The sequence below is a fragment of the Argentina silus genome, assembly GCF_951799395.1.
Source record: "Argentina silus genome assembly, chromosome: 3".
In the NCBI taxonomy this organism is placed as follows: domain Eukaryota; kingdom Metazoa; phylum Chordata; class Actinopteri; order Argentiniformes; family Argentinidae; genus Argentina; species Argentina silus.
In genome coordinates this window covers 24,129,639-24,157,464 of record NC_139657.1, presented here as the reverse complement: position 1 = coordinate 24,157,464, position 27,826 = coordinate 24,129,639, and the positions used below count along the sequence as shown (strand labels likewise).

General features: G+C 39.6%; 1 protein-coding gene across 1 annotated transcript; it reads left to right on the top strand.

Moving 5' to 3' along the window:
- Positions 1–8,247: 8,247 nt before the first annotated feature.
- Positions 8,248–27,607, top strand: LOC310802738 (ethanolamine kinase 1; the record flags this gene model as incomplete). The annotated part of the gene is made up of 8 exons (XM_083667275.1): positions 8,248–8,388; positions 12,234–12,496; positions 13,457–13,597; positions 17,288–17,436; positions 18,089–18,172; positions 18,489–18,649; positions 23,770–23,843; positions 27,538–27,607. The coding sequence occupies 8 exons, from the start codon at positions 8,248–8,250 to the stop codon at positions 27,605–27,607; spliced, it is 1,083 nt and encodes a 360-aa protein (XP_083523401.1).
- Between the last annotated feature and the right edge of the window lie 219 nt (positions 27,608–27,826).

The following is a 27,826-nucleotide window of genomic DNA, read 5'->3' as shown; positions in this document are numbered from 1 at the left end:
AGTTGCTCACTAGTGACCGCTTCAAACCTCTTCAGACTGTTGATGTTAAGAGGCTGTCTTATAAGACCACATTGTTGGTCACGTTGTTCCACGCCAAGCGTGTGAGTGACTTGCATGCGCTTTCAGTCCATCCGGAATGCATTCAGTTTGCTCCCTGGTGGCACTAAGGTTACATTCCGCCCTAGCGCAATGCTTGTTCCCAAACTCATCTCATGATGTACTGCAGCCAAGCTGCTGATTGTAGCCCCTTTTGGGCATCCAGGCTCCTGCGGGTTGGCAGCATCGTAGGCCCTGTTCAAGGTTGTCTCTGTTTCAGAGATATGTACTGCAGCCAGCTGGGCTTCTCCACATACCTTGACCGTGAGTGTCCCATTTACAGTAAGAAGATAAACCCCGTTGAAAATCTGGGGGGAGAAAATGACCATTGTTTTTCAAAGAATTTTAATAAATCATTTTCATTTAGAAAATGTAGAGAATGTTGTCTGAATTGATTAGGAAAATAACTAAATTAAATGCTTTTCAATTTCAGGCTCCAATGCAAAAAAAATTAAAGTGGGTTCATATACTTTTTCTCTGCAATATATACACTCACCGGCCACTTTATTAGGTACACCTTGCTAGTACTGGGTACCCTTTTGTAGCCCATCTGCTTCAAGGTTCGACGTGTTGTGCATTCAAAGGTCTTCTGCATACCTTGGTTGTAACGAGTGGTTATTTGAGTTACTGTTGCCTTTCTATCATCTCGAACCAGTCTGGCCATTCTCCTCTGACCTCTGGCATCAACAAGGCATTTTCGCCCAGAGAACTGCCGCTCACTGGATATTTTCTCTTTTTCTGACCATTCTCTGTAAACCCTAGAGATGGTTGTGCGTGAAAATCCCAGTAGATCAGCAATTTCTGAAATACTCAGACCAGCCCGTCTGGCACCAACAACCATGCCACGTTCTTCAGCAGGTCGTCTTGACTATGTCTACATGCCTAAATGCATTGAGTTGCTGCCATGTGATTGGCTGATTAGATATTTGCGTTACCGAGCAGTTGAACAAGTGTACCTAATAAAGTGGCCGGTGAGTGTATGTCACAAGGTTGAAAAGTGACAGTTTGGTTGAATCTCGGTTGAGCAGGCAGCATGAAGCAGAGGCAAACAAAAAGGGCAGTTTCAATAATGTATTCATATGAAGCATAGTTATCCAATAATCTGTTTCTCTTTAAGTTCAGTACAAGTTTCCGTCATATTCAAGTTTTCCTTTCATATCAGTACTTCATTTAACTTATATGAATACATTTTTGTTAAAAACCATGCTACTTAAAATCAACACAAAATACACAAAACAAACTAAGGATATAAGGACACAGGAAGCAACACAGCCCAATGGCAGGTGTCCAGGCTTCTCCACTTGTTACAAATGCTCAGGCCAAGCAGATGCTGCCAGCAACAGGACGCCATACTTGTGGAATACTGCATATCTGAACCCATGCTTATTTGAACATCCCTGTGTTTTCTCTCTCTCTAGTAAAGTAGGCACTTTGAGTGACCATCAATACCAGTGAAACGCATGGGCCGTCCCTGAGCTGTTCCGCAGGCCTCTGATGGGACATGGCACTTACATTACCGCCTTTGTGTAAATCGCTCTGCTACACAAAGACAACAAGACGAGAAGACGAGAGGGGGAAAAAGACAAACCATTCATTGCCCCATGACAGCAGAAATTACAACAGCATTCAACAGAGGCTGGTCTGAATGCCCCGGTCTATTAGGGATGTGAAGTAAGACGTCTGTATACAGATTGCAGGGTCTTTTACTGAAAGTGTGTGTGTTTGTGTGTGTGTGTGTGTGTGTGTGTGTGTGTGTGTGTGTGTGTGTGTGTGTGTGTTTGTGTGTGTGTGTGTGTGTGAACTGAAGAGAGTTATATGGCCTCCCATCTTATAACAATTATACCAATAACAAGATTTTTCAGCACACAGCTTTGGTACATGCTATAGTACTGTATGTTGGTTGACTGTACTTCACACAGCTTTGGTACATGCTATAGTACTGTATGTTGGTCGACTGTACTTCACACAGCTTTGGTACATGCTATAGTACTGTATGTTGGTCGACTGTACTTCACACAGCTTTGGTACATGCTATAGTACTGTATGTTGGTCGACTGTACTTCACACAGCTTTGGTACATACTATAGTACTGTATGTTGGTCGACTGTACTTCAAACAACATGTAGAGTAGGCCGAAGTTTAGAATATGGTCACCGATGTGACGATATCGTAAGAGTACCACGACGGCACAAGTGAGTTTTATTTCAGGTCATTCACCTAGGCAAAACAAATTAGCAAACAAAAGACAAATTCGAAATTATGTCCTTGGATAAACCTTAATTTAGAAGTCTTGTCTGCACAGACTTCAGTCAAAGTTACAGCTGATGTAATATGTAGCTTTTCCCCCTTAAAAATAACCATACAGTACAACCAGGACCTGGGGTGGGAGTGGCGATGGCAAAATGTTTAAGATGTCAGTGTGATGCGCCAGGAAGGGGGGTAATTCTGTGCCACATGTGTGACGCGAGTTCTCAGGAAATTCCAATATTCGTTTTGCTATTGAATGTAGGACATAATTCTTTTGGGATTATGAGTTATCATTTGTCACCATCTGAACATCGGTGCTGCGCTGGGGTTGGCCAGCTCCGACGCCTCGCTTCAGTTGTTCCTGGACACAGGTAAACAGTATGTTTCTCCCCAGGGCCATGTACACCCAAGACTATCCACATACTCTCATGTTAATAAAAGAGACTTCTCATGTTAATACACACATCCAGGCCCATTGCAGAACCTTTTAGACAGCCTAACACCCTTAGACTAGATGAGAGTAGAGAGGGACAGAGTAAAACAGAACACAAATCTGAAGCAATAATGACATATGAAATATTATTATACATATATGCAATAAGGTACATACACCAGTCATTTGCTAAAGTAAAAAAATAATAAAGTGAACACTAACTCGCTTCATCTTTCAGTGGCTGTGCCTTTCTTTTTGTAAAGTCCACAGAAAAATCCGTCACCTCTTATGCTCCACCATGCAAACCACATTCAAAACAAATATTGATGTTGTCTCCTGGCTTATAACAAGCAATGGAGATATGCACACAAGTGTTCCAATGTATGTAATCGGTGCAAATGTGTCCGTCTCCATGGGCGTGGATCTCGTGTTATTATCATTGATCAGACACACACAGGCCTATCTGTACACACAACATAGTTTTAGACCTTTAGACTAGGCTATTAGACCTTATTTTTCTCTCTGTGTGTGTACAGTATGTAGGTTTGTACACACACACACAGAAAAATAAGGTCTAATAGTCTAAAGTCTAAAGGTCTAAAACTATGTTGTGGCTTGAGTAAAAAAAAATGTAATGAACCTGCGTTTCGACATACGGGTGTGATAAAGGGTTCGTGTCTGTTTTTGTCAGAATATAGGCACTGGTAATAAGCAAGTATTAGACAAACATGTTTATATCAAGGGGGCTTTTCCACACCATTACCTATGATTAGTAAAGATTTAAACATGCACATTAATGACAAAACAGGTTCTTAATGTCAATTTCAAACATTTACAACGCAAGACCCATGATTGATGTGTCCAACATGTATGCTTTTATCAAACGTGAGGGGCCAGCGGCATTGAGGCTTTCTCTCAGATGAAAGTGAATATGTAATTAACAGTCTCCCTGTAATTGCTCTCAGACATTGCTTTCATTTGAAGATGATATGATTCAAGAAATGATTCAAGCTCTATCCCAAACCAAGGTCAGATGCCCAACTATACATATTTAATAAAAACAGACTGGATGCTAAATTGGATGTCATATACTATCATATACTAGTATCTGCGTACTCTCAAAATCCCTTGGGTACACAATACACATAATGGTATCTCTGCAGTACATATATCATACAGTGTATATTTTATTCATTACAAAATCACATGCATTTCTGTTCATAATTGCAGGGCATCTGAAAGCTACTATACAGTTATTTTCTTTCTAATGTACACAAATTAATCCTGGGCCCACTTGAAACCAAAAACAGTAGCCAGACCTCAACTCTAAAATACTCCCTATAAAAGAAAATAGACGTGACTGTCCATTTGGTGAAGTGGTTTTGGTGGCTGGGTCTTCGTCAGATGATTTCAGCACTACCCACTGCCATGGTCGATAAACACAGCCCAAACCACTGCACCGCTCCTCTCATATCCCACTATTATCATTTACAGTCAAAGAAAACCTCTGCTACTGTAAAACTTGTTCAGAGCTTGAATAATGTAATGTAGGATTGGTACCCTTTTATGAGCAAGTAAGAGTCTTATCAAAGCAGGCTCACACAAGACTGCACATTGTTCAATGGTAAGCACCACAAGCTGTGGTGAAGGATATGGTTTCTCGAGCATGTTTGCCAATAAGATGTCTGATTTAAAGAAGCTTCCTAGGCCCTTACCGAGCCCGCTGCAGTGGGGGCTATGCTTTCTGTGGGTGACCTCATGGGCTGTGGCTTGGACGCATCTGCGATGACTAACAATGTTTAAAGCTATGGCAAACGATAACAGGGAATGGTACAGCTCAAAATGACCAGTTCGTCGATTGAAGGAGCATATTCAAGCACTTCGATGCCCAATTTTTTTTGCTTCTTTTTTTGCTTCTTTGTGTACAGTATTTCTCTTCTAACACATGTACCAATTGAATTGGTACACTCTAGTCAGCCAACAGACTTCTATTAACTCTGGTTACATACTCTGTAACTTAGACATCTTTAGTGGACTACCAACTCCAAATTTTATTGGATCAGTCCTATTATATAAATAAATAAAATATCTCCCCTAAATCTCATGCTTCTACTGTCACCATGTTTTATCATGGCAATGGCTACTGCAATGAATCCACAGAGCAGCTGAACCTCGTCCAGTGTGTCTGACAGCAGGTGTCATGTCTGGGTTTGACGATCTTGCAGACACAAGAGTTAGCCTATTTAATGGACTAACAGGCAGCATTATAACCAGAAAAATACCAGTGTCCACCCCTGTGATTACCATACCCCCTTGAAACAAAAATGACATTTGACAATAAAATTGGATATCAACCTGTCTGAAAGGCTCCGTTTGTCTAGAACAAATGTTAGCGACGGCCGCAAACAGTTTGACACACTTTGGGTGAATGTGAGGGAAGGCGAGCCATCCTTTGGCTCATGGTAATGGCCCCCTCATTGTTGGCTGTGGAGGAAGTGGCGCTATTCATACCGGTGTGTGATTGAAAAGAAAATTTAATCCCTTTTGATGTGATAAATGTGTCTATTACTGCATTTGCACACAAAATGTCTGTGGAAATTATAGAGGGAAGGCAGGACTCTCGGAGGGAAATGCACAGGGATCACATATTGGATTCGATTTGAGCTGAAATATAAATATACTGTACTGCCAGATGAAATGAGTCCCATGCTGCATCATTTTTCACAGGAACATTACAAATGAAAGCCCTTGAGAGGTACGATTGTAAAGACTATATGAAGAGGTTAAATGTCTGCATATCTCTCTCTCTAAAGAGCTGCTTTATAATGGACACTGTCTAATGTTTCCCCACAGTGATACAAATTGAACTTGCACCTGAATAAGTTCTGAAACAGTAGGAAAGGAAAGAAGAAAGGAAGCCCTGGCTGCACTACTGTTCAGTGCAGTACTGTATGTGCTATAAAAGAATACAGTAGTAAAGGCCATCTTTGATGACAATCAATGTACTGTAACTGCTTTCTATACTAAAAAAAAAAAATGTTCTGTATTAGACAACCTCTCTAAAGGTGGTATGCACCTAACATTGATAACATCATAGATACTAGTATTAATTGATGCATTGGAAGTAGAATTTGACTGCAGTTAGTGTAGGAAACATCTTTCTTTCAAACATTTTACATGTTACATTATACCGTGTGGTACTTTTGGTTAGGGTTAGGGTATGTAGACTGTGTAGACTCTGTACAGTCTGTGTTGGGTACAGAACATATAGGCAATGTGTAATCTCAAGCTTTATTATTAAAGTAATGATTATTGTCTCAATGATTTACTGACTGCAGATAAGGAGCTTTTCGTGTGATAAACCAAAGAGAATAACTTTTCTATTGTGGCAGCAGTTCAATATTGCTCTGTGGACACCATTGAGAGCATATTCAATTGTCAAATAATAGATAGTTTACCATAACAGAATACTTTAAAGGTGCATACACACACTCACACACACACACACACACACACACACACACACACACACACACACACACACACACACACACACACACACACACACACAACACACACACACACACACACACACACACACACACACACACACACACCATTGAGCCCACATTGGAGAAGTTTGATTTTCTGCAGAAAATGTTTTAGAGAGGAAATTTAGTGACCCCAGTATTGAAGGTAGGCCTGGATGGTCTATCATTGAGTTCTCTTATCAAATAAGTGTAAATAAATGATCTAAAGGTGTCTATACATTTCAAACCCAATTTAATTTGCACTATCCATTGGTTCATAGTCTTACATAGGTGGGCCAGTCCCCCCAACCCCAGAAGAAATAACACAACTTTGTTAATCGTTGATGTTCTCTTTGGTACTCTTTGGTGCTTTGTTGATCTTTTTATCAATTATTAATTTTTCCCCGGTCATCTTCAAGGTCTGTGTTTTCCACGATTCGCACAGGATATGGAGAGTGTCTCCAACTGAGAAGGGGAAGAAAGAGGAAAAAATTGTGATGGAGAGAAAAAGTGAAAGAAGGACATAAGAAAAGTATATGCATGATGTACTAACCTGCTTGGTGTATTTGTCTGTATCTGCCCTCTCAGTACCCTTTAGTCTCTGCCATGTCATGTATGTTCACCTCGCTAGAAAAACACATGGACCAACACTTAATTTGACTTTGTCGATAATGCTGTTCTGCAGTATCCCCTGAATCGTTAATTCAATATACAACATTGTTGATGGCGAGACAGCCTTTGATGACAACTGAATCTAAAAGCCTGGAAAATATTTAATATATGATGATCAACACAATCATGACTTCTAAGCAATTACCGTAGATGTAGAATTGTCAACTGGATCAACTTCGAAATAATTCAACATGAAAAATGACTATTTCATGACATTCATTTCATGCTTGCGGTACGATAATGTTGAAATGTTCCATTGCAGTTAACTTGTATGATTAGTCATGTTCAAAGGCAGTTGCTGTCCTATTCAAATGGGTTTTCTGGAAAACAACTGAGCTGAGTGATCTAGTGAGCTTAGACACTGATCTCTAGATTTATAGACACACTGACTAAATACACTTATGCCTTCTCCCAACTCATACAAGCCTGATCCTCACACCACATATTCTGTTGCACACAAACTGTTCATGCCAGACAGTAGTCAAAAGCACAGTACTGTAAGAAAGGACTGTAACAACTTCTGTGTTTAAGGAATCTTTTACTTGGTGTAACTTGATCACTTATCATCACTGGGTGTTGTGAAAACCAGTTCCAAATGGTTGCCTGATTAGCCTTATTTCCCAACAGTCTAAATCTTACAGTCCTATGTTCTCAAGGTTCCCAAGGTTATGTATATGTATATGAGTGTTTGAAGCCTCTGTCTACATGCTCTTCATGGTTACATACTGTGGTTACATACATGTTAAGCTATCTCTTTGCTCTAGAGCTCCTAAGCCTTGTAGTTAATTTGTAAACCCTACACAAACTACCTAAACCAAAGTGGTGTGTATGGCCAAAGGAACATTGTCCCTTTATAAGCCAGCTGGTGTGCCATGGTGAGTCAATGGACACAAAGGTGATGAATAGGTGACATAGCAACCCTTTGGCTTGGTCTCACCACTTTAGGGAACATCTGTGTCTGAAAGCTACAGCAGATATGGCTCTAAGAACCTCTGGGTGTTAGTGGCATGACTTTACCGTGGCTGATCATTGACTACCTTCCAACTTGAGTCTGAGTCTCTACCACTGCCTACCACTTTATTTGGGAACCACTATCACTCAACTTGGTCCAACTTCCACTCAACTTGGACTCAGTTGAACCACTACACACATTGGACCCACTATTACTCAGCTTGGAATGCCATTCAGTTTGGTCTGAAAACCTCTGACCAGGTATCAGACCCTACAGTGCTTTTACACATTTGGGGCTGTGGATCAGCTTCAGGAGCCATGGATGGTGGCTCGAAGTGCCCCCGGGGGCAGCTCCTACATCTGAATGTGTATGTGGACGAACAGGAGCCTCGTAGAGGTGTCCTGGAGCTCCTTGGGAGACTGCAGCCTCAATGGAAGCGAGAGGACATCCAGATGAAGGCAAGTGAATGGAGGGGATGTATGCTATATCTAAGGGGAGGTACCATGTGTTATGGGGGCTTCATTTAAGCAAGCCCACAGACTGGCAGTATTCTGTGCTAGTTGTGTGGGGCTTCTCTGGTGCGTCAGTGGTTGTAACAGTTTTGCTGAACTTTGAAAAAGAGAATCTCCTCATCCAACATTGTGAAAAACCACATACATTAGCAGAACATCTTTCATCAGCCAATATAGCTGCTCTGATAGAGACAACTCCGTTCCACTGTGCAAACAATTGGGCAATCTCCAGGAAAAATGGGATGTATGTTTGTCAGGGTTGCAGTAGAGCGGGACAGTGACCTCTCAAGGTCCAGTTTAAACACACAAAGGCGTGAAGGCTAACCCCTAGAGTCCCTGCTCCTCCCCACAGCTCCTCCAATCAGACATTGTGTCTGTATGATTTGTGATGACTTGCAGCAAAATATTAAACAAAAAAAGGGCCACACTATAGGAGCCAATCAAAGTAAAACAAGCAACAGTGAACATGTTGTCTACCACGAATGACTCCTTGTGTGAATTGTTGACAATTATTCAAATGTATGTTTTGTGGATTAATAAGAGAGAGAATATGTCCAAAAGTACATGACTGGAGCTCAAACAGGGGCTGGAGATAGGAGATATGCTTGTTCAAAGTTTGGTGGGGACAAAAATTGTAATTAGCAGAAAATCGAATGGGCAAGCTTATAGGTCACAGGAGATATGCTTGTTCAAAGTTTGGAATTTCAGTTGTTTTCTATAGCACCCCCCCTTTGGCCAATCAGTGTCATTTTGTAAATTCCAGATCTCTATGGCAAGACTCATCTTAGTTTTGTCAAAATTGTCCAAGTGGTGTCTGAGATATTGCACAAGAAATCACACAAATGGAATGATTCAACAGATTTCAGGGACAGAGTTCATAGATATGATCACTCAAACTGAATCAGGACGGCAGACTGAGTCGATTCCAGCTGGACAGACAGAGGAACAGAGCCCAGGACCTCTGGTTAGTCTCACTGCCTGGTCTCTCTGAGTCTCTCCTGAAAAGACAGTGGTCCGGGTATGATTTATTTGTTTCCTTACTTTGAAAACAGTCTATGGACAAGGACAGACTGCAATCTGCACATTGGTTCTGTTTATCTAGCCACTGTCACCAATCGCTAGTATTTTGTAATCATAAACCAATAGTCTCCTCCGATATAGCATTTTTAGACTGTCATGGCCAAATCATCTCAAAGGGACTATGAATTGTTTAAAGTTACTTTAAATGATTTTGGCATGAAATAAAATAAAAAAAATGCTAAATCGCAATTGATTGGTTTTTGGTTACAAAATGCAAACAGTTAGCAATGGGTGACAGTGGCTAGATGACTAGAACTAAAATGTGGATTGAAAAATGCCCTTGTTCATAGGCTACATTCAGATCAAGTAAGCAAATATGTGATTTTGTAATTTGGGTAAATGATTATTATTATAAATTATTATTATATTTTATGTCATCTTTTAATTTGACTTGTTTATTTCACTGCAACTTAATTGCCTTGCAATACAAAAAAATACAAAACAATTTACAAAAATACACTTTCTTATTAGCTTCTTTATTAGATTAGTCTCACCAATAATCAATGAACTGTGACATACTTCAATAACAGGGTAATAACGTGCAATAACACGAGCAGTCAGTGAATCAACAGAAGTCAGAATAACTAAGTTCTATGAAGCCAAAATGCAAGATTTCAACTGTACCTTATTAGATGTAGGCCCTTCACAAACATCTATTTAATATTATGACATTGTGAGACAAAGAAGTTGCCCAATTAATTAATTGCTTTAACTGAAGCAACTAATAAATAGTGGTCTAATAATTATGAAGAGCAAGTGATTTTCTATTAAAATATGGTAAATGCTTCTCCTTGAACCAGGTAATGCATGAATGTGCAAACAATTACAGCTAGTTGTTTTGCTAAATTAATTGGGGAAGCCTTACATTGTCCGATCTTTCTACATCATTTATTCCATCCAACCAACTTTCCCATGTTCCTCACCTTTCCCACTTTCCTCTGCTTGCATATGCCTCCCTTCTCAAGGAGTGTTTGTTCCATGGCAGTGGGTGTATAGGTGTAGTAGGGGGAAGAGATGCTGGTGCATAACTGCAAAAGCTACAAGTTGTATTATCAGTGTTGGGGAAGTTACTCTGAACATTTATTTAACTCGATTACCAATTACTTTACAAGGAAAGAAGCTACAGTAAAGCTACAGTAAAGCTACCCTAGAGAAAAATGTAGTTTGTCAAACAAAAAATACTTTGAAAACGTAGTTCACTACATCGAAACAACTTCATCCAACATACGACAGTCAGGTATTGAAAGATGACCAGTCCAGGTGACAGAAAGCGTGTGACTGAAATGCTCTGAAATCACTGGGAGAGAAGAAATTGGTGAGGTGGAGTAAAGTGTGGAGACCAGAGGCAGTGAGACAAGAAAAAGAAGGGAAATTGAAGTTCAAGGGCTGGAATAATATTTGAATTCTAATGTTGTTGTTTTTCGTTTTCTTTGGGGAAAATGTAGTGAGTAGTGACAGTAGCTTACTACTCCACTACATGGCAAAAAGGTAGTTAACTAGAGGAAACACTACAAGGATTTAAATGTTGTTAACTACCATCAAGCTACTGCAAGATGCAGTTGGAATAAAATCCTGTGACACCATTTTAGATAGTCATCTAATTACCATGTTTTACTCATTCCTCCCATAAATTGAGATATGTGGTAGCTTATTCATGGTTAGGATACAAACAACTCATGCATGTGTAAAGTTGTCTTATTGAGATTGAATTAAGCCACCACTTAAGTGGGAAAATTAGGATTCCGGCCAATCTCTATAACTATGTCACATCTAGAAGGTCTTACAACAACAGACATATTATTTGTTGGCCAAACTTCCCTCCACTTTGAGTACACAACAGGTAAAGTGACATTCATGAAATGTGCTCACAACTTTATGTTCATAATGCAGCACTACATTTCTGCTAGCTGGCTAGATCACAGAATTCCAGAGGTAACAAAACAGCCACAAATAGGCAAAGTCTAGCCTCAAGTCCACACTCCTTGTTCAATACAGGTTGCACCTTTGATCTCTTGCTCCAACGTAAGACATGGCTCTGATGACAAAAGCTAGTTGCATTTGAGCACATCTTGTGTAAGCTGTGGCATGTTTGTTCAAGTGCCTCTCAATCCAGTGGTATGAATACTGCATCAAATGTCCATGCGACGATGTTTGTTCGCTCCCGCACTTGATGAAACATTGTGTTCCATATGGTCCCCTCAGGGTTGGTAGAAGGACCTTGGGGACAGGGTGAGTGAATTATAGAATGCTGAGCAGGCAGTGAATGGAAGCAAGAGGCCTTGTGAGCAAACATACTGTAGGCCACATAGAGTTGTGCTATACAGAGTCTGATAATAATTTGGCCACAAACTATAACCATTGAAAGGTGAATATACAATCTAGAATTTTCTACTAATAACAGCATGGTGAAATAGTGGTAAGAGATGGTGGATATGATCAGTGATATCACATGAACAGATGGCCAGTAGAAAAGAAGAACATACTGTACATAGACATTTTGAATACTTAAGGAATGACCTCTCTTGCGGCTAGTTCTTATTGTTTTCACTCATCATAGCAGTGTTATTATTGTTATCTGTAGAGTAAAGTTGGGTGTCATAAACTATTGTAATCTGTCATATGTGGGCAATATTATGAAAACCTATTGAAGTGATGCAATCTTGGGGCAATATGTGATTTTAACCGCTACCTTTTCTTCTTGTGTTGTTCAGACATTCACTGAAGGCATCACCAACCAACTGATGGGCTGCTTCGTGGGCTCGCTCCAGGAGGATGGAGCGGTGCTGGTGCGTGTGTATGGGAGGATGACGGAGCTCTTCGTAGACCGCGATAGGGAGGTGGAGATGTTCAGGATTCTCCACGCTCATGACTGCGGTCCCCAGATCTACTGCAGCTTCCAGAACGGTATCTGCTACGATTTTGTGAGGGGGACCGTGCTGGACGATGCGCTGCTTAGAGAGCCCGACATCTACAGGTCTCTGTGCGAAGCTATGTTGCACTCATACTGTAAGAGTACATTCGCAATAAATGGAGAGAAACACTTGCACTTCAATTCACATTTGTGTACACAGAAATACATCTGCTGTGAGCTCACAAAATATATTAAAGGCCATATAAAGCCGCTAAAATTACATTGACATCTTTCTTTTATAAATCGTACAATCACACCACAGATTCACTCATAGATTGTATTTTGCTGTGGACCATTGATGCTAAATTAATCTAATAGGCGTGATATTGGATTTAGAAGTGAATGATTATGATCATGGACCATGGGAATGGAAGTAAGAGTAAGAGTGCTATCCAGCCTTGTGGGAGGGAACACTATGTCCTCTGGTCTGGTTTGTGGACAAACAGACAAGATGATAGGGTCACAGAGGTCTGTCAGAGAACAGGACATTGTGAAAGCTTTTTACAGTTCCAAGATGGTTATTCTTAATGGTCACAACAGAGAGAGAGAAAGAGAAAGAATTTTTTTCTGAGTAATAGCAGCGGATGGTCATTTAGTGGGTCAAATTAGAAAGGATCATGTTGTTTTTTAAGACAGCCATCAGATTTATATCTGGCTCTATCGTTCATTCTCATGATAACACTAGCTCTGCTAGCCTAGCCATTCTGTTGGATGGAACACAGACATCACAGGCCAAACTTTGGGGCCTTTCTCTTCATCTATCAACCTGCTCCGTCTGCTAGCTTCTAGGGAAAGCCTTATAAGCTCAATGTCACTACTGAGACTGTGCAAGACGTTACCCCAGTGGGTAAGGGGTCCTAAATTAAATGGTGTCCAGTTTTAAAAGAATAATGAGATAGGAACATCTAAATGGAAACTCAGCAGCTACTATTTCTCCCCCTGTTTGTGTTTTGATTTTGCAATATATTGGCTCAGTGTCATATTTAGTAAAGTTATGGAAATTATCATTGTCTTTTTCTGTAGATTGATTGCAACCGAGATGGGGAAAATTCACTCAATCAAGGCCAAATGTGACTCTACTTCTGAGCCTGTTCTGTGGAAGAAGATGTCCCAGTTCCTCAAACTGGTGCAGAGCTTTGAAAGTAACGGACCAGTTGAGCAGAGGTGAGCTGTTGTTCTTAGAAATACAGATACATTCACTATACACCATATGTATAAAGCAAAAACCTCCGTTTGTCTTTCCTATCCATCTTTCCATCCTCTTTGAATATGTGTCTACAGTAGTTGAGTTGAGTTGTGGTGTGGTGTCTTTGACACAGTTACCGCAGTTATCAGGTCACTCTCAGGAGACGCTACCATCGAGAGCTGTCATTGGCTAATTGAGGAGGTGGGGGAGTGGCGCCTGTGGTAATGACATGCTATCTCAGCCAGGGTCACAGGGTTAGAGGTGAGAGGAGACTCCCATACACTACAAAGAAGCAGACACTAGCAAGCTTCCTCCCTTATCAGTCAAATGTTCATTCTTGTTTACATTTGCTTTGAGGGGTCGGAAGTCCATACAAACTAGAAGAGAAAAGCACTTGGTCTGCTTAAGCTCCTCCAACTCAAGGCATATTAAACAACTGTGGTTTGTTCTTTGTGTTTTAGCGAGAGGGCATGGCAATTAGCTATAGAGGCAGTCATCCATTTAACAGAATATGGCTATGGGAAGATAGGAACCTCCATGATAAGAGACAGTTAGCTTCCTGCACATATCGAGACAACAGACTATCTGAGACAGAGTCAGCATGTCTGTTGTAGTCTTTGTAATATTACTATGACAGGACACACAAAACAAACTTGAAATGTGAAATATCATATCACATACTGTGGTGCTTCTAAAGAGTTGTCCTGTTTTGTTATCTGACATGGGGATTGGCATTGTATTGTGATTATGGTATGATAATGGCTGTTTGACTCTAACTATGGTTATTTTAACAGTCAGTCATTAATAGGGCGAAATTGTAACATGGACAATCTTCTTCAGAAATCTGAAATCTTCTTCATTTTGCTCAATGTCCTTGAGTAATTTCACCGAAGACTTGCACCACATTTAGAAGCCCAACAGATGGGGCTCTACTGTGATACATTTGTGAAACTGAAAAACTCAATTGCTTTCTGGAAATTAAATTCCTATGGCAAAAAGCATCGGAGAGAGAGGACAAATGGAGATACCTATGGAAACATGTCAGTTCTACAAAAAGCTCCCAATCATTTTCAAACAGACATTTTAAGATGCAAATATATGCCATACATGTAGGATTAATTTATATGAACTAAAGATTATCTCCATGTTATGAAGTCTTGACCAAGGAATTATCTCAACATATACAATTTTACTGAATATACATATGTTATGTAGCAGGTAATTTATCCTTAAAACATTCATCTTAAATCATTCTGTGTGTGTGCGTGTGGTGTGTCATATATGCGTGCCTGCGTGTGTGTGTGAACATGTGATAGAAGCAGAGAAGATTTAAAAAGCATCAGAGATACTTTTGTACTCTGAGATGTATGAGCTTTTGCGAGTGCGTCCTGAGAGGAAACGGAGAGAGCAGGAAGAGGCTGCACCTGCAGAAGAGGTCCTCCACCCGCTGGGTTTGGAGAGACAGAGAGGATCAGACAGCTGCAGCAGGGCTGAGGAGAGCGTGGTAGCCGGAGAGAGCAACCTCCTCCGCTCCAAAGCCCCCTGCTATCTCTCCCATTGATACTCACACAAACCATACAATACTGTAAAATCAGTGGTGCTCCAGTGGAGCTGGAAATCATTTGTAAATAAGGCACATAACGATGAGAGGAGGAAATTCCTCTAATTACCTCTCTGTAACAGAGACTTCACTGAGAGACATGAGAGGAGCAGGAGGCGAACATATTTGATTACAGTCTTCTTCATGTGAAATAGAGAGATAGAGAGAATAAAGGAGAGGAAAAGTTTAGATGGCAGGGCTGCAATCCAGTAATGTACTGCTGTATGATGAAGTGGTAATGCATTTAGTTTGAATTTATGAATTAATGACTCTTCAAGATAATAGAATTGATTATTAAAAATTAATCAAACTAATTGTACAATTGATTGTGTTTGTTGTTTTTACTGTATGTCACAGAGCAAGAATTAGTTATCTTAACCACAGTAATTCTGCAATTATCAGTTTTCACCACTTAATAATATATGTGTTCATGAATATTAATGACATCAATGCAAATAAATTGTCCAGAGTATATGAAGCTGCTTTACGTTTTGATTTCAAACAACATTTAAAGGCCCAATTCAATCAATACGGCAAATTGTTTCTTGAAAAGTACAAAGCAACAACATAGTTATTTGCAATGTAAGATTACGTTATTTGATTAATGTAATTACTCGCAAGCTTGACTTGTACATTAATACAAAGACACCATTCTTACCAGCTTGGAAGAATGTGATTTTCTATGTAACACAGAAACCCAGATACCGATTTTGATTGAATAAGGCTTGATGCCTTCATGAGTGATGACCAAAGGATCCATCCTAACACCAGAATGAAAAACGATTGAATGGAGCCTAACAAGATAATATTTCATCAAAGTGAGTGAGTGTGCAGCTGAGGAAGTGTAGGAGGGGCAGTATGAAAAGGAAGAGTGTCTCTGTCGTGTCTGTAAACAAGCTGCTGCATCTCTGCTTTTATTGTCCGTTCCCAACAGACCTCACTAAATAATGTCGACAACTGTGTATAATACCAGCGCAACTGTTTGTTCCCTAGCATAAATAGGTATAACAGTGTTTAAATTACTGTCTTGTTTTTTTGCAATGTAAAGTAAGCATAAAAATTAATTGGAACAGCACAATGCTTACACAGCACTCCCAGGTGCACGTCTACATTGACGTCCGAGGAAATAAGACTTGTCTTTGATAGATAGGGTCATCAGACGAAGGAAAAACAAGATATTGTGAACTGAAGGCATGTAACCTCTCCATGATACACTGTGCAGTCTTAGGCCATAAACAACTTGTGCTGTACATATACAGTACCAGTCAAAAGTTTGGACACAAACTTGCCAAGAGTGTGCAAAGCTGTCATCAAAGCAAAAGGCGGCTACTTTGAAGAATCCAAAATATAAAACATATTCTGGTTTGTTTAACACTTTTTTGCTTACTCCATAATTCCATATGTGTTCCTTCATAGTTTTGATGTCTTCAATATTAATCTACAATGTAGAAAATAATACAAATAAAGAAAAACCATTGTATGAGAAGGTGTGTCCAAACCTTTGACTGGTACTGTACGCAGACCTTTTTCATGAAAATGCATCTGCAAATTGGCCAGAATATAATCTTCCTAGGTTAAAAAAGGCAATGTGTTGCAAAATACTGGAAAACTGACTATCAAGAGATGTATTAAATGATCATGCAGTAGAGCGTTATTAATATAAGTCTAGTAGTTGTCTGTAAGAGGATATTTATTGATACATGACAGGCTTGAACTTGACTGTGATGTCATTCAAGTTGAAACATGCAGACAGAAATCTTGGAGAACAAAAACATTTAATATCACCTGATTCCAGGATTCAGCAAGGCAGTCCCAAATGCTGAATCGTGCCAAGTGTACCGCATACAGTATTTACTGTTTACAGCAGACTGCATCACATGTGGCTTTAGTATATGCTATCTCCCTGTAAATTATCTGAGGGCACCTTGAATTTGTTTAAATGTTGTGAACCCACTGCTTAGCACTGTGTAATATTTCAATTGTCTATTTTATTCTATAGATATTTAAATGTGATTGATAATTAAAGATGTAGTTCATAATCATAATTCTGCTCTTTTGTCTCTCTCAGTCCTACGGTAATGCAAGATGTGCCTAGCATTGAAACTCTGTCATGTGAAATGGAGACGCTGAAAAGACACCTCTCTCAGATGGACTTGCCAACTGTCTTATGTCACAATGACCTCCTGACTAAGAACATAATCTACAACCACAAAGAGGGTGGGTGAGGGCTGAATAGGCGTCAAATAATTTGTCAAAGACTAAGAAGCTGACATTTACTGTATGTTGCAGTACTGACAGATGTGATCAAACTGAGAAAACGTAAACTTAAAGGGCAATGAGGCTTGGATTTGTTATCAGAATAGATGATTGACTAAAATAGGATTTGTTCTGACGCAAGTTTGTCTGACTGCCAATAAGATTGCTATGTTTTAGACTCAATTAAGGGACCTCTATTTCTTTCATGTCTTCCTTAAGTAACACTCAAAAGTATTCTCAGAATACAGAGTAGTTATTTGAAATGGTTAAATTGCAGAACCTGTCCCATTTTAACATTTTCAATATCAGTCAGCTTTTTCAATACTCAGAAACTGAATGAGCCCTATTCTTATACTTCAACTATCCTTTGCCTTGTCTGATGTCCTTGCGTAATTACAATTTCAAGTGCAAATCCACGGCATTGGTCATTGTGGAAATATTTTAGAATTCTTAAGAATTAGAATTATTTTACAGTTTCTTAAGGTTTCTTTGAATGTCTGGCTTTTTAGTATTAACAATGAAGCTCAAAATGAGAGTATAGGAACAATCAAGGAACATTCCTATGGAGAAGTCACAGAAGGTAATTTATCCCCCTGGGTGTCCTCTCTCTCAGGCATGGTGAAATTCATTGACTATGAGTATGCTGATTACAATTATCAGGCCTTCGACATAGGAAATCACTTCAATGAATTTGCAGGTAGGTCCCATCTCTTTCAATAGATTTGTTTGGGTCAGAAAATACATGTTGGTATATCTCAGTAACAAATATGCAGAATGAAATGTGCAAAACAGTCACAAACAGTGAGTAAAGTTTCCCAAAATAACCATTATATGTCAAATATATAAATTCGGCATAATCTTGCTGTGGAGTATGGGTTGTATATATTTACCTGTTTTGCACAAGGAAAATGTGGCCCTATGAGGCTGTTGGTTTTTTGTCTCTAGTCTGCTTTCCACTCAATACTGCTGTGAATAACGTTTTTTTGTGTGTGTCTGTTTGGGGTTCATCCAAGGTGTGAGTGATGTGGACTACAGCCTGTACCCGAGCTGTGAGCTGCAGAGAGACTGGTTGACTACTTACCTGGAGAGCTATAAGCACAGCACAGGAATGGAGACTACAGTAACAGAACAAGAAGTTTCAGAGCTCTATGTTCAAGTCTGCAAGTTCTCACTTGTGAGTAATTCAATACCCAAAGGAAGCAAACACAGATATTTGAGTGTATGTTCCACATCTGCAATACAATGTGTGAGTTGATTGACTTTATAAAGCAATTAACATAGCTAATAAAATGCTTTGAAAGTGCAAAAGTCACAAACAGCAGAATTAAACTATCATTGGAGACATGAAGCAGCATTATGATGGCTAGCAGTAGCTAAATAACAGTCAGATTTTTTTATTTATTTATTTATTTAAAAAATGACTCTAGTTAGTTAGCTGGCATACTTAGTAAGCCTTCGGGCAACTCTTTTGCTAACTATCGGTGTTGCTTCATGTCTCCAAAATGATGGTCTGTCCAGTTACAGTCGGCCTGTGCTTAATACGAGCACACCGACATCGCAGCGGGGTATACCTCAATGCCGCTGCTGCAGCAGACACAGTGTGAAGTGCTGCCCAAAGCCACCACAAGAGCTGTGAAGGATGTTTGAAAAGAGAATGGTTTGCCTCATCAGCTGGCCTTATCAGATAGATTGGCAAAATCAAGTTTATTATAGCAGCTCATGAATTACAGAGATGAAGAGTGGAAATGGTTTAAATATCAGGTTATTTTAATGTGGACCAAGCAATGGGACCAACTCCTATCTACTCTCATACCATCATCACACATTCTTTCACGGCACAGAGAAACAGGGGGAAATGTTTTCGCACAGTCTGACATGAATAAGTGTGAGTTGGCTTTAGTTATGTAACATATTGATTACAGAATGACATTTTCGATGCGAGAAGTAATGTGCACCTGTCTGGACCCGATACAGCTCTGATCATGAGAGCGTTGCATATATTTGTCAGTATATCAATCCCAAGTCATCCAAACCTGTACTTCAATCTAGCAGGAGCCTATGCCAATGCGCACCACTACACAAAGTGATCGCATATAGGCTTTAGGAGTAGCCTAACCAGTGTGATATCTAGACTACCAGAGTGCAAGTTGCTATCGGTATATTAAGGAGTGAGTTAAGACAGAGAGACTTGTAAATACTTATGTTCTCTATGACAACTGCATCATAACATGGCAACATACTTAGGCTAACATTAGACAGATTACAGAACCAAGACGAACATCTCTGCTCCCATAAGTGGGTTATGATGGGCAGTGAATTATAACATAGTGGGGTAAGTATGGAGTGGGGGAAGGTGAGCGAATTTGTCAGCAAATGTGGGCTGATCTTCTTCTGCTGTCCTATATAGGTTGTTATCATTAAGCGTCACAATAGGCTTGCCAAATCCATGCACACTTTATTGGAAAGCTGATATCTAATGAATGACAAAATAGGCTAAATCAGCTGGAAGTTTATGCATTCAATCTGTCTGAAGATTCATATAGTCACCATGCATTAAACGTTTTTAATGATAACAACTAGGCATGTCGAAAGGGGGGGTGCGGCCGCAGTTCTCTACAATATGTAACATTAAAGGCTACAGTAAAATCAATGTTGCATGTCCATCTTCTATTGAATTTGTTCAATATAGAACTTTACTGTTCTAGGGGAAGAGTGGGATTGGATTGTGCTCATCAATCGAATTGTATCTCTCTAGTGGCTACATAAATTGACACGCTTTTGTTTGTTAATGGGAAACAATTGGAGCTTGTTGTAAGCGGAGCTCAAGCATGCACACACACACAAGAGCTGAATCAAAATGTGTTTCCTACAGTTCATGAATGTCACACATATCAACAACTGTCCAAAGCTACAGCAATTATATGACACCTATATGAAAGTACTTAATTTGTAGCCAACTATGATACATGATATGATGGACAGGGGCGAAAAAGAACAGTCAAATACAGACAGTAGGCAACCACAAATGACTTGTTGAATACGGGCAGTATAACAGTGAAAATATAATTTGTTTTATTCTCGTCATTGCAAATGGCATGTAAAAATGTTTTATTGATTCATGAAAACTCTCATTTCAATCATCTGAAATATGTTCAACATGAACTCGCAGTGCCAGTGCGAAAAATTATTGACACAAACTGCGCTCTTTGCTTTGTGAGCACATTGTGTCAATATAGCCTACAATTCAATTCAAGGTTGCTTGTACTAAGGGGTTCTATTTTCTTTGTCCGAGTTGCTTATCGTTGCAAAGCATAAGGTGTTAATAAAGCATCTATCTTAACTTCACCAGAATACTAGCATACTTGGAATTCTGACGTACATTTTTGTGATGAGTAAAGGCAGGGTCCAAATACTTAACATCACAGTTCTTCAATGTATTATCCTGGTTCCAAAACCCCACATTTCAATGGTCTCCATCTGAGTTGATTAGAAAACATTGCGAGAAAAATGACAGACAGCAGCCAAGATTATTTTTTCTTACACCACAATCATTCTTTGGAGACTCAAGTGGTGCTGGACCAGTCTAATGGTGCTTTCATAACTCAACACAATATGCAGGATTGTCTTAGTAATTTTGGGTGGTGTGGATGTCTCTCAAAATAGCTGAGAAATGATGAGAAAGCATTTTTCTTTTAAAATAACTCTGCCTCAGCCAAAATGTAGAAGGAGGAAGAAAAAGAATGGTCTGGAAAGAAATAAGAGCAGCGATAACATCTTGTTGATTGAAATCAGATTTCTATGACAAACTGAGAACTCTGACTTAGTAAAGTAGGAAAAGTCACTCACTGACACTTAAAGGGGGAGTCAAGTTTCCTATCCAAGTAATTTACAAGTCTGGCGTTGAAATGGTGGATATGCTTGTTTATGAAAACAATCTCAAGAGAAATGTTTAGCAGAGCTGGTTTTAATTTAAATCAGATTTCAGGATACGACTAGAATAATCTAAATATTCCCCTCACACTTGATTTTATATTGCCTGATAGGATGTTTGTATTGTGCTAGCATTTTGGAAGAATGCTATGCCTGTAGCTCCGATAGTTTACAGGAGACCCTCAGTCCTTTGAGAGGAAGAGTGCTATGTCCACCATTAACAACAAGAAGTGTAAAAACTGATACTGATGCCCTATTGAACTTAGTACTGAACTGAGTATGTTGCGATATTCCCCAGGGTCCTTTAAACAAGTCTTCTCTGCTGTGGCATCACTAAGGGGTGGCTGGCTGCCAATGTTCCTTGGAGCATAAATACTCCTTTCCCTATCTTAAGTCCAGACCGAGTCAGCCAAAGCACACTAGGCTCTTTGCGACTCCTCTTCGCCGTCGCCTCCCCTTCCCCAACCAGGGAACCCCCAAGTACCAAAGGTTAAAAACTGGGACTCTGTGATGTCACCCCTATCTCGCAGCATGCTTCATCTCTGGTTTTCTGAATGACTCTGTCATTAGCGGTCTCTGCTTAGTGTTAGGCTAATGGTGTCTTAATGGAAGGGAGTTATTAATCATAATAGAACTGCACTCAATCTCCTTCTACAACCAGAGAGAGAGAGAGAGATTATAGATGAAAATGTGCCAGAAAAAAAGGGGAAACCACACAGTGCTCCAGTATTTCATTCCACCCTTTATTTGATTATCAAATAAAAATGTGATTATATCACTGGGCCACAGAACAGAGGTCTGTCTGGAACTCATTAGGGAATTATTAGTGGTTCCACCATAGTGAATTACAGTTAGGGTGGATAACAACAGAAATGTATGGAGCTGTGGAAGTCTACGGACCTAAGGGACCAATTCCATTAGTAAGGGAACAATTCAATAGTCATTTTGCCATGTAATGTAACAAACAATGAACATTTTGCTTCTCTGATTTAGACACAGCATATTGAGCGAGGACAATAATTTAATCTTGTTTCTGGGGATATATAACGTTTTTGTGAACAATGAACCAGAAAAATGTTGTTGCATATTCTTTCAAATTTTGTTTGGATTTGTGATGCAACAAAGCACCGGATAGAGCAATGATGATGATGACCAATCAAAAGGGGTCAATATATTTTATTAGGTGGCACATATGGGGTGCTAGCATAGACCTGATGATGACTGATGTGTAGACAGATTTTGGTTTAGCCTTGATTTAAATATGTATACCTATTTACAGTTGGATGAGCATGCCTGGCGGACATCCTGAAGAAATCGCATCCTCGCCATTTGTCAGTTCCTTTGCGATTGTAATGTGTCTCACACCTTGTCCTTTGTTGGGAATGATACTTAAAGACGCGGGTTAGGCCACCAGTCGCCCATGTTGTGCTTGACACATGTTAACGTATGATTAAAACTTACAGTCATATGTTGCTTTGAAATTGTTAAATTGGTTATTTTGTTGATACTTTATTCGCATTCTTCCTAAGTGCATTAATTTGATGTTGTGCGCTAGATAACGGTTCTGTTAATACAGCACATCATAATCGTGACCAGATTCTCCCGTTAATGTCTTATGTTCACGTGCATCGTTAAAGAGAGACGTAGAGTGAGTCATCAGCTTCAGATATTGGCCTGAGCGTAAACTCCTCAAGCCGATTTATCTTGAGGGCATAGTAAAATAGCATCTTGAGTATTCTTAATGAATCTAGGATCCGATATGATCGTATGTATGTCTTATTTCTTATTTCTTCAGTGTTTTATTTCCAATTCTTCAGATATTCTTCAGTATAGATGATTCACTTACTCAAATGGACTTGTTGTAAGTCGGTTTGGATAAAAGCGTCTGCTAAATGTGAAAAATGTAAACAGGTTGATCATTAAAAAGGACAACACTGCTGAACAAATACCACTAGAGACACATCTGGACTAAAACTGAGAGGAATTTTGATGGTGTCAGGGGACTATAGCATTTCTCAGATTCCATGCTCTTTATGGACTACAACATCTGAAACAGAATGTTAGAATACAAGTCGACACACTATAAATCCAGAGAGCAAGAGAGAGAGACCCACTCAATGGGCACTTCAGCCTCTGAAGTTCATAAGAGATGAGACGTGGAATTCAACTTAAAAAGGTACGAAAATGAAAGAAATGCTATGCACAGGGTTTAAAAGCACTGCATTCAATAGATTAAAACATTCACAGAATGGGTGAAGAGCGTGTCAAGCAAGGAACAAACCTGAATAGGCATGACATCATTGCGAGCATACAATCTACGGAAAAGATCCAAAGTATAACTTCTCTCTCTCCCTCTCTCCTCAGGCCTCCAACTTTTTCTGGGGTCTCTGGGCTATCCTTCAGGCCAGATACTCCTCCATTGACTTTGACTTCAAAAGGTTAGTGGCTTTTGACAGCAAAATCACTTAAAAATACTGAAGTTAAACCAATAATTCAAATAGCTTGACAATTCATAGCCTTTCTTCATTTCCATATGCTATGAATGTCTGATCCCTGTCTCCAAAAATGATGAGTGTCTCCAGTTTTGATTACATTCTGCATTTTGTGATTATAGTATATAGTATCATATAGTATAGACTTTCATAGCGTATTCTCTACACCCTTTATGTTTCTTGTGAGGCACTGGCAAGTGTCATCAACACTTTCACAAGAATCCTGAAAAACAGAATCATTTAAAATGAAGCACCTAGTAACATACTATACAGTAGTCCCAGTAACAACAGCTTTGATTTCGAGGGGTCAGCAGCCAAATAAAGGAGTCAAGCTAGCGGCAGAGTCTGCCTTTAAAGTTTTTCTCAGTCTCACCACTCCTTTCCTCTCTAGACATTTAGCAATCTCTCAATGCACCCCAGACCAGCCACAGTTTGTGACGGTGATACTAATCACTATCGACACACGGCACCCTCCCCTCTGTGTGGCTTTTCTGCCCACTCTCTGGATCAGCAATAGGGCCCCACCACATTTCTATTTGAACCTTGAGGAAATGCGATCCGGTGGGAGCAGAGAAACAGAGGCAGTATTGTTTCAGTCTCATTGGTCCTCCCTATGTACCTCTCATCCCAGCCTTCGCCACATGTGCCTGTTAACTGTCTGCTCCACTAAGCTCTAGGCTGAAGTTGCCCCAAAGTACGTAGCGAGGGTCGGGTTACCCTACCTCAAATCGAAGGTTAAGCAGAATGAGGTGGAAAACAAAACTGACTCTGGACCAGCGCTTAGGGGGTAATGATCTCTTCCGATTTTCGGGCTTTAGAGAGAATGCATGTCAATATTCTAAAGCAGCTTCCTCTCCTCGTCCACAGTAAGTATTCCGGTCCACTTCAGTGCAAGTGATGGAAAAGAGACAACGAGAGGAGCCTACTATAGACAATTGAGATACACCCCCATGTCCCAGACTGGAGGAGGCTTGTCACTCTTAAGGCTGTTGGGGTGTTTCTCTCTAGGCCTGTTTCCTTGCAGTCTTATCCCTTTGAGCCAAATCTCTGCTGACTACTCAACGAGTGACAGGCGACGCCTAGGCCTCATGCTTAACGAAAGCCATATGTGCTTGTGACAATAGGGAGCCACAAGGGGAATGCTCCCCACCCTCCCTACCGTTTAGATTTACTTTATTTTTTTTTGCTTTCACTCATGTGCTGAAAGTGTCTGCGAGCCAAGGGTCAATTAAATCATTTCGGGTGGACTTAAATGTGGGTTTCCAGAACTGTGCCTCATGTGATCAGTGAGGTCATGTGATCCTACAGAAGAGCTGACTCACGTCATCTTTAACATAAACAAATATTATAACATCTGATTGGGGGGAAAGAAACCCAATCATTCTCAATAATGATCTTCTGTTTATCCAACTTACCTTAAGAGGTCATATGATGATTCGCCATAGAGATAGTTTTTGGGATTCCAAATCTATAAACAGAATAAAGCAAGAAAATAAAAGATGTACACAATATCTATGCCAGTGCTAACTGGTTTTGGAGTACACAATCACTGAATACGCCAGCTATAGCAACCCTTTTCATCACCAATGTAAAGATGGCTGTCAAAGGGGGAAAACAATCTCTTCACACTACCTACACTAGAGATTGAGGAGCATTGAGGAGTATGTAGTCAATTCTCTGATTAAAAGACAAACTCCTCTCCATTTTCTTATCTTTTGAAATTTCACTCTGTTTCAAAGACAAGCACATGGCCAAGGGCAAGAGCACAGACATTTGATTTATTGAAGTGTTGAACAACATGGTTCAAACAAATACAAAACCACTTTTCTAGCAGTTAACTTTTCAAACATGTCAAGGCTTTGGCACAGCTTTCAAATATACAGTAGCCTATTGAGATGATGAAAGTCACAGTGAACTCGATAATGTAATGAAAGGCAAGCAAAACAATTCAATTTTCTGACAGTTTGTGTGAAGATGCGTCATACTGTAACAAAAGTAAATCAGTCCTAGAACAATAAATTGCAATGGAATTAATAACTTATGAAATGACATCAAGTTATTACTAAATCCTCAAATAGACCCATCTGGCACAAAGTGTTACAAATCAGATCCATTGTCCTTGATTGCTTGATTGTGAATTCCAGTTGTAATCAGCTAAGCTACAGGATATGCAACACACATTGTTCCAAACAGGATAAGATATTTGGGAGAGGATTGTAAATCTAAATATTTGAATTGCTCCCTCCTGCAATGCTCTCATTCCCTTAATCAATTAAATATTTTTGACTTAACTGTTTTTCACTGTTTGTTGTTAAGCCAGCTGTTTCCCACAGGCGTCTCCTATCTCTTGTTTCATCTCTCTCTCGCTCACTTGCTTGCACACACGCACACACGCACACACACACACACACACACACACACACACACACACACACACACACACGCACACACACACACACACTCTCTCTCTCTCTCTCTCTCTCTCGCACTGTAATGCTTTGACTCATCTTCTCTTTCATTATTGACATTCAACCTCATCTTACCTTGATCTTTCACTTTTCCCTTTTGTTACTAATTACTCCCATTTGAAAGGATACATGTGTTCTCACCCTCCTGGCCCCGGAGTGGAAAGGAGGTGTAGAATGAGGGACAATTGAAGTTTCTGAAGCGCTTCTATTCGATGCTTAACACAAGCTCCATTTATGTGGCTTTGCTGATAGAAGGTTAATGGTTATGCAAATAATAGAGGTCTTTTTCTTCTGCCTGTGTTATGGCAACACACTATGTTTGTGTTAATGAACCAGAGGCACAGTTTATCAGTCTAGAAAAAAAAGGCAATCCAGGGCTGGTCAAAAAAGACTGGGGCTGATCTTGTGTTATCATCTCATATCAAATGAAGTTCAAATCAAGTTTATTGGTCATATGCAGAAGATACAGGGTGTAAATGGTGCAATGAAATGCTTACTTTGCAAGCTAATGCTCAACAGTTCCTATATATTTTGACCCAAAATACAAGATATCAATCTGATATCAATGCTAATGATTTAAGACATTACAGAGAATTAATCAATTACCTTTTCATCACCAATGTAAAGATGGCTGTCAAAGGGGGAAAACAATCTCTTCACACTACCTACACTAGAGAGCCAGCATCGAGGAGTGTGTAGTCAATTCTCTGATTAAAAGACAAACTCCTCTCCATTTTCTGTTCTTTTGAAATTTCACTCTGTTTTAAAGATGAGCACATGACCAAGGGCAAGAGCACAGACAACATGGTTAAAAAAAATGCAAAACCACTGATATCAATACTAATGATTTAAGACATTACAGAGAATTAATCAATCACCTCTGTATTCGTTTTCAGACAAATGGATGATTGAAACATGATGACAAAGCAGGTGTAACCAATATCTTGGAAAGAGCTTCAGATTGCAGATGTCAAAATAGTAATTCATTTGTGTTTTACCTGTGAAGCTTTGTTCTTTGTACTTGTACTTCACCATAGTAAACTGTTGACTTTAAGTAAAGAATATATTTCAATATGTATTATAGATAGAATATACTTTTATATATTCTCATAGGCTTATTGTGGTAAGCAAAGCACACCTTGTGGTCTCACATATCTTATCTCCGTCTTCAGGTACGCTATGGCCAGATTTAACTACTACTTTGAGAAGAAGGAGGAATATTTTGGATTGTCACACAGTTAAAAATGGAGCGCTGGACGTGAGGAATAAATGTTAGTCTGTTGCCCTTTTGTCTGTATCATCAAAAAACAGAGATGCGTTGTACTGCTGTATTGTCCCAGATTATGTTTCTTGAAAATGTATTAGGACATTGAAACCATAGTAGTTACATCATTAAATCCATATTGCCTATTAATTGTTGAATGTTACAGTTATATCAGTCCATTGTGTAACTTAATCTGT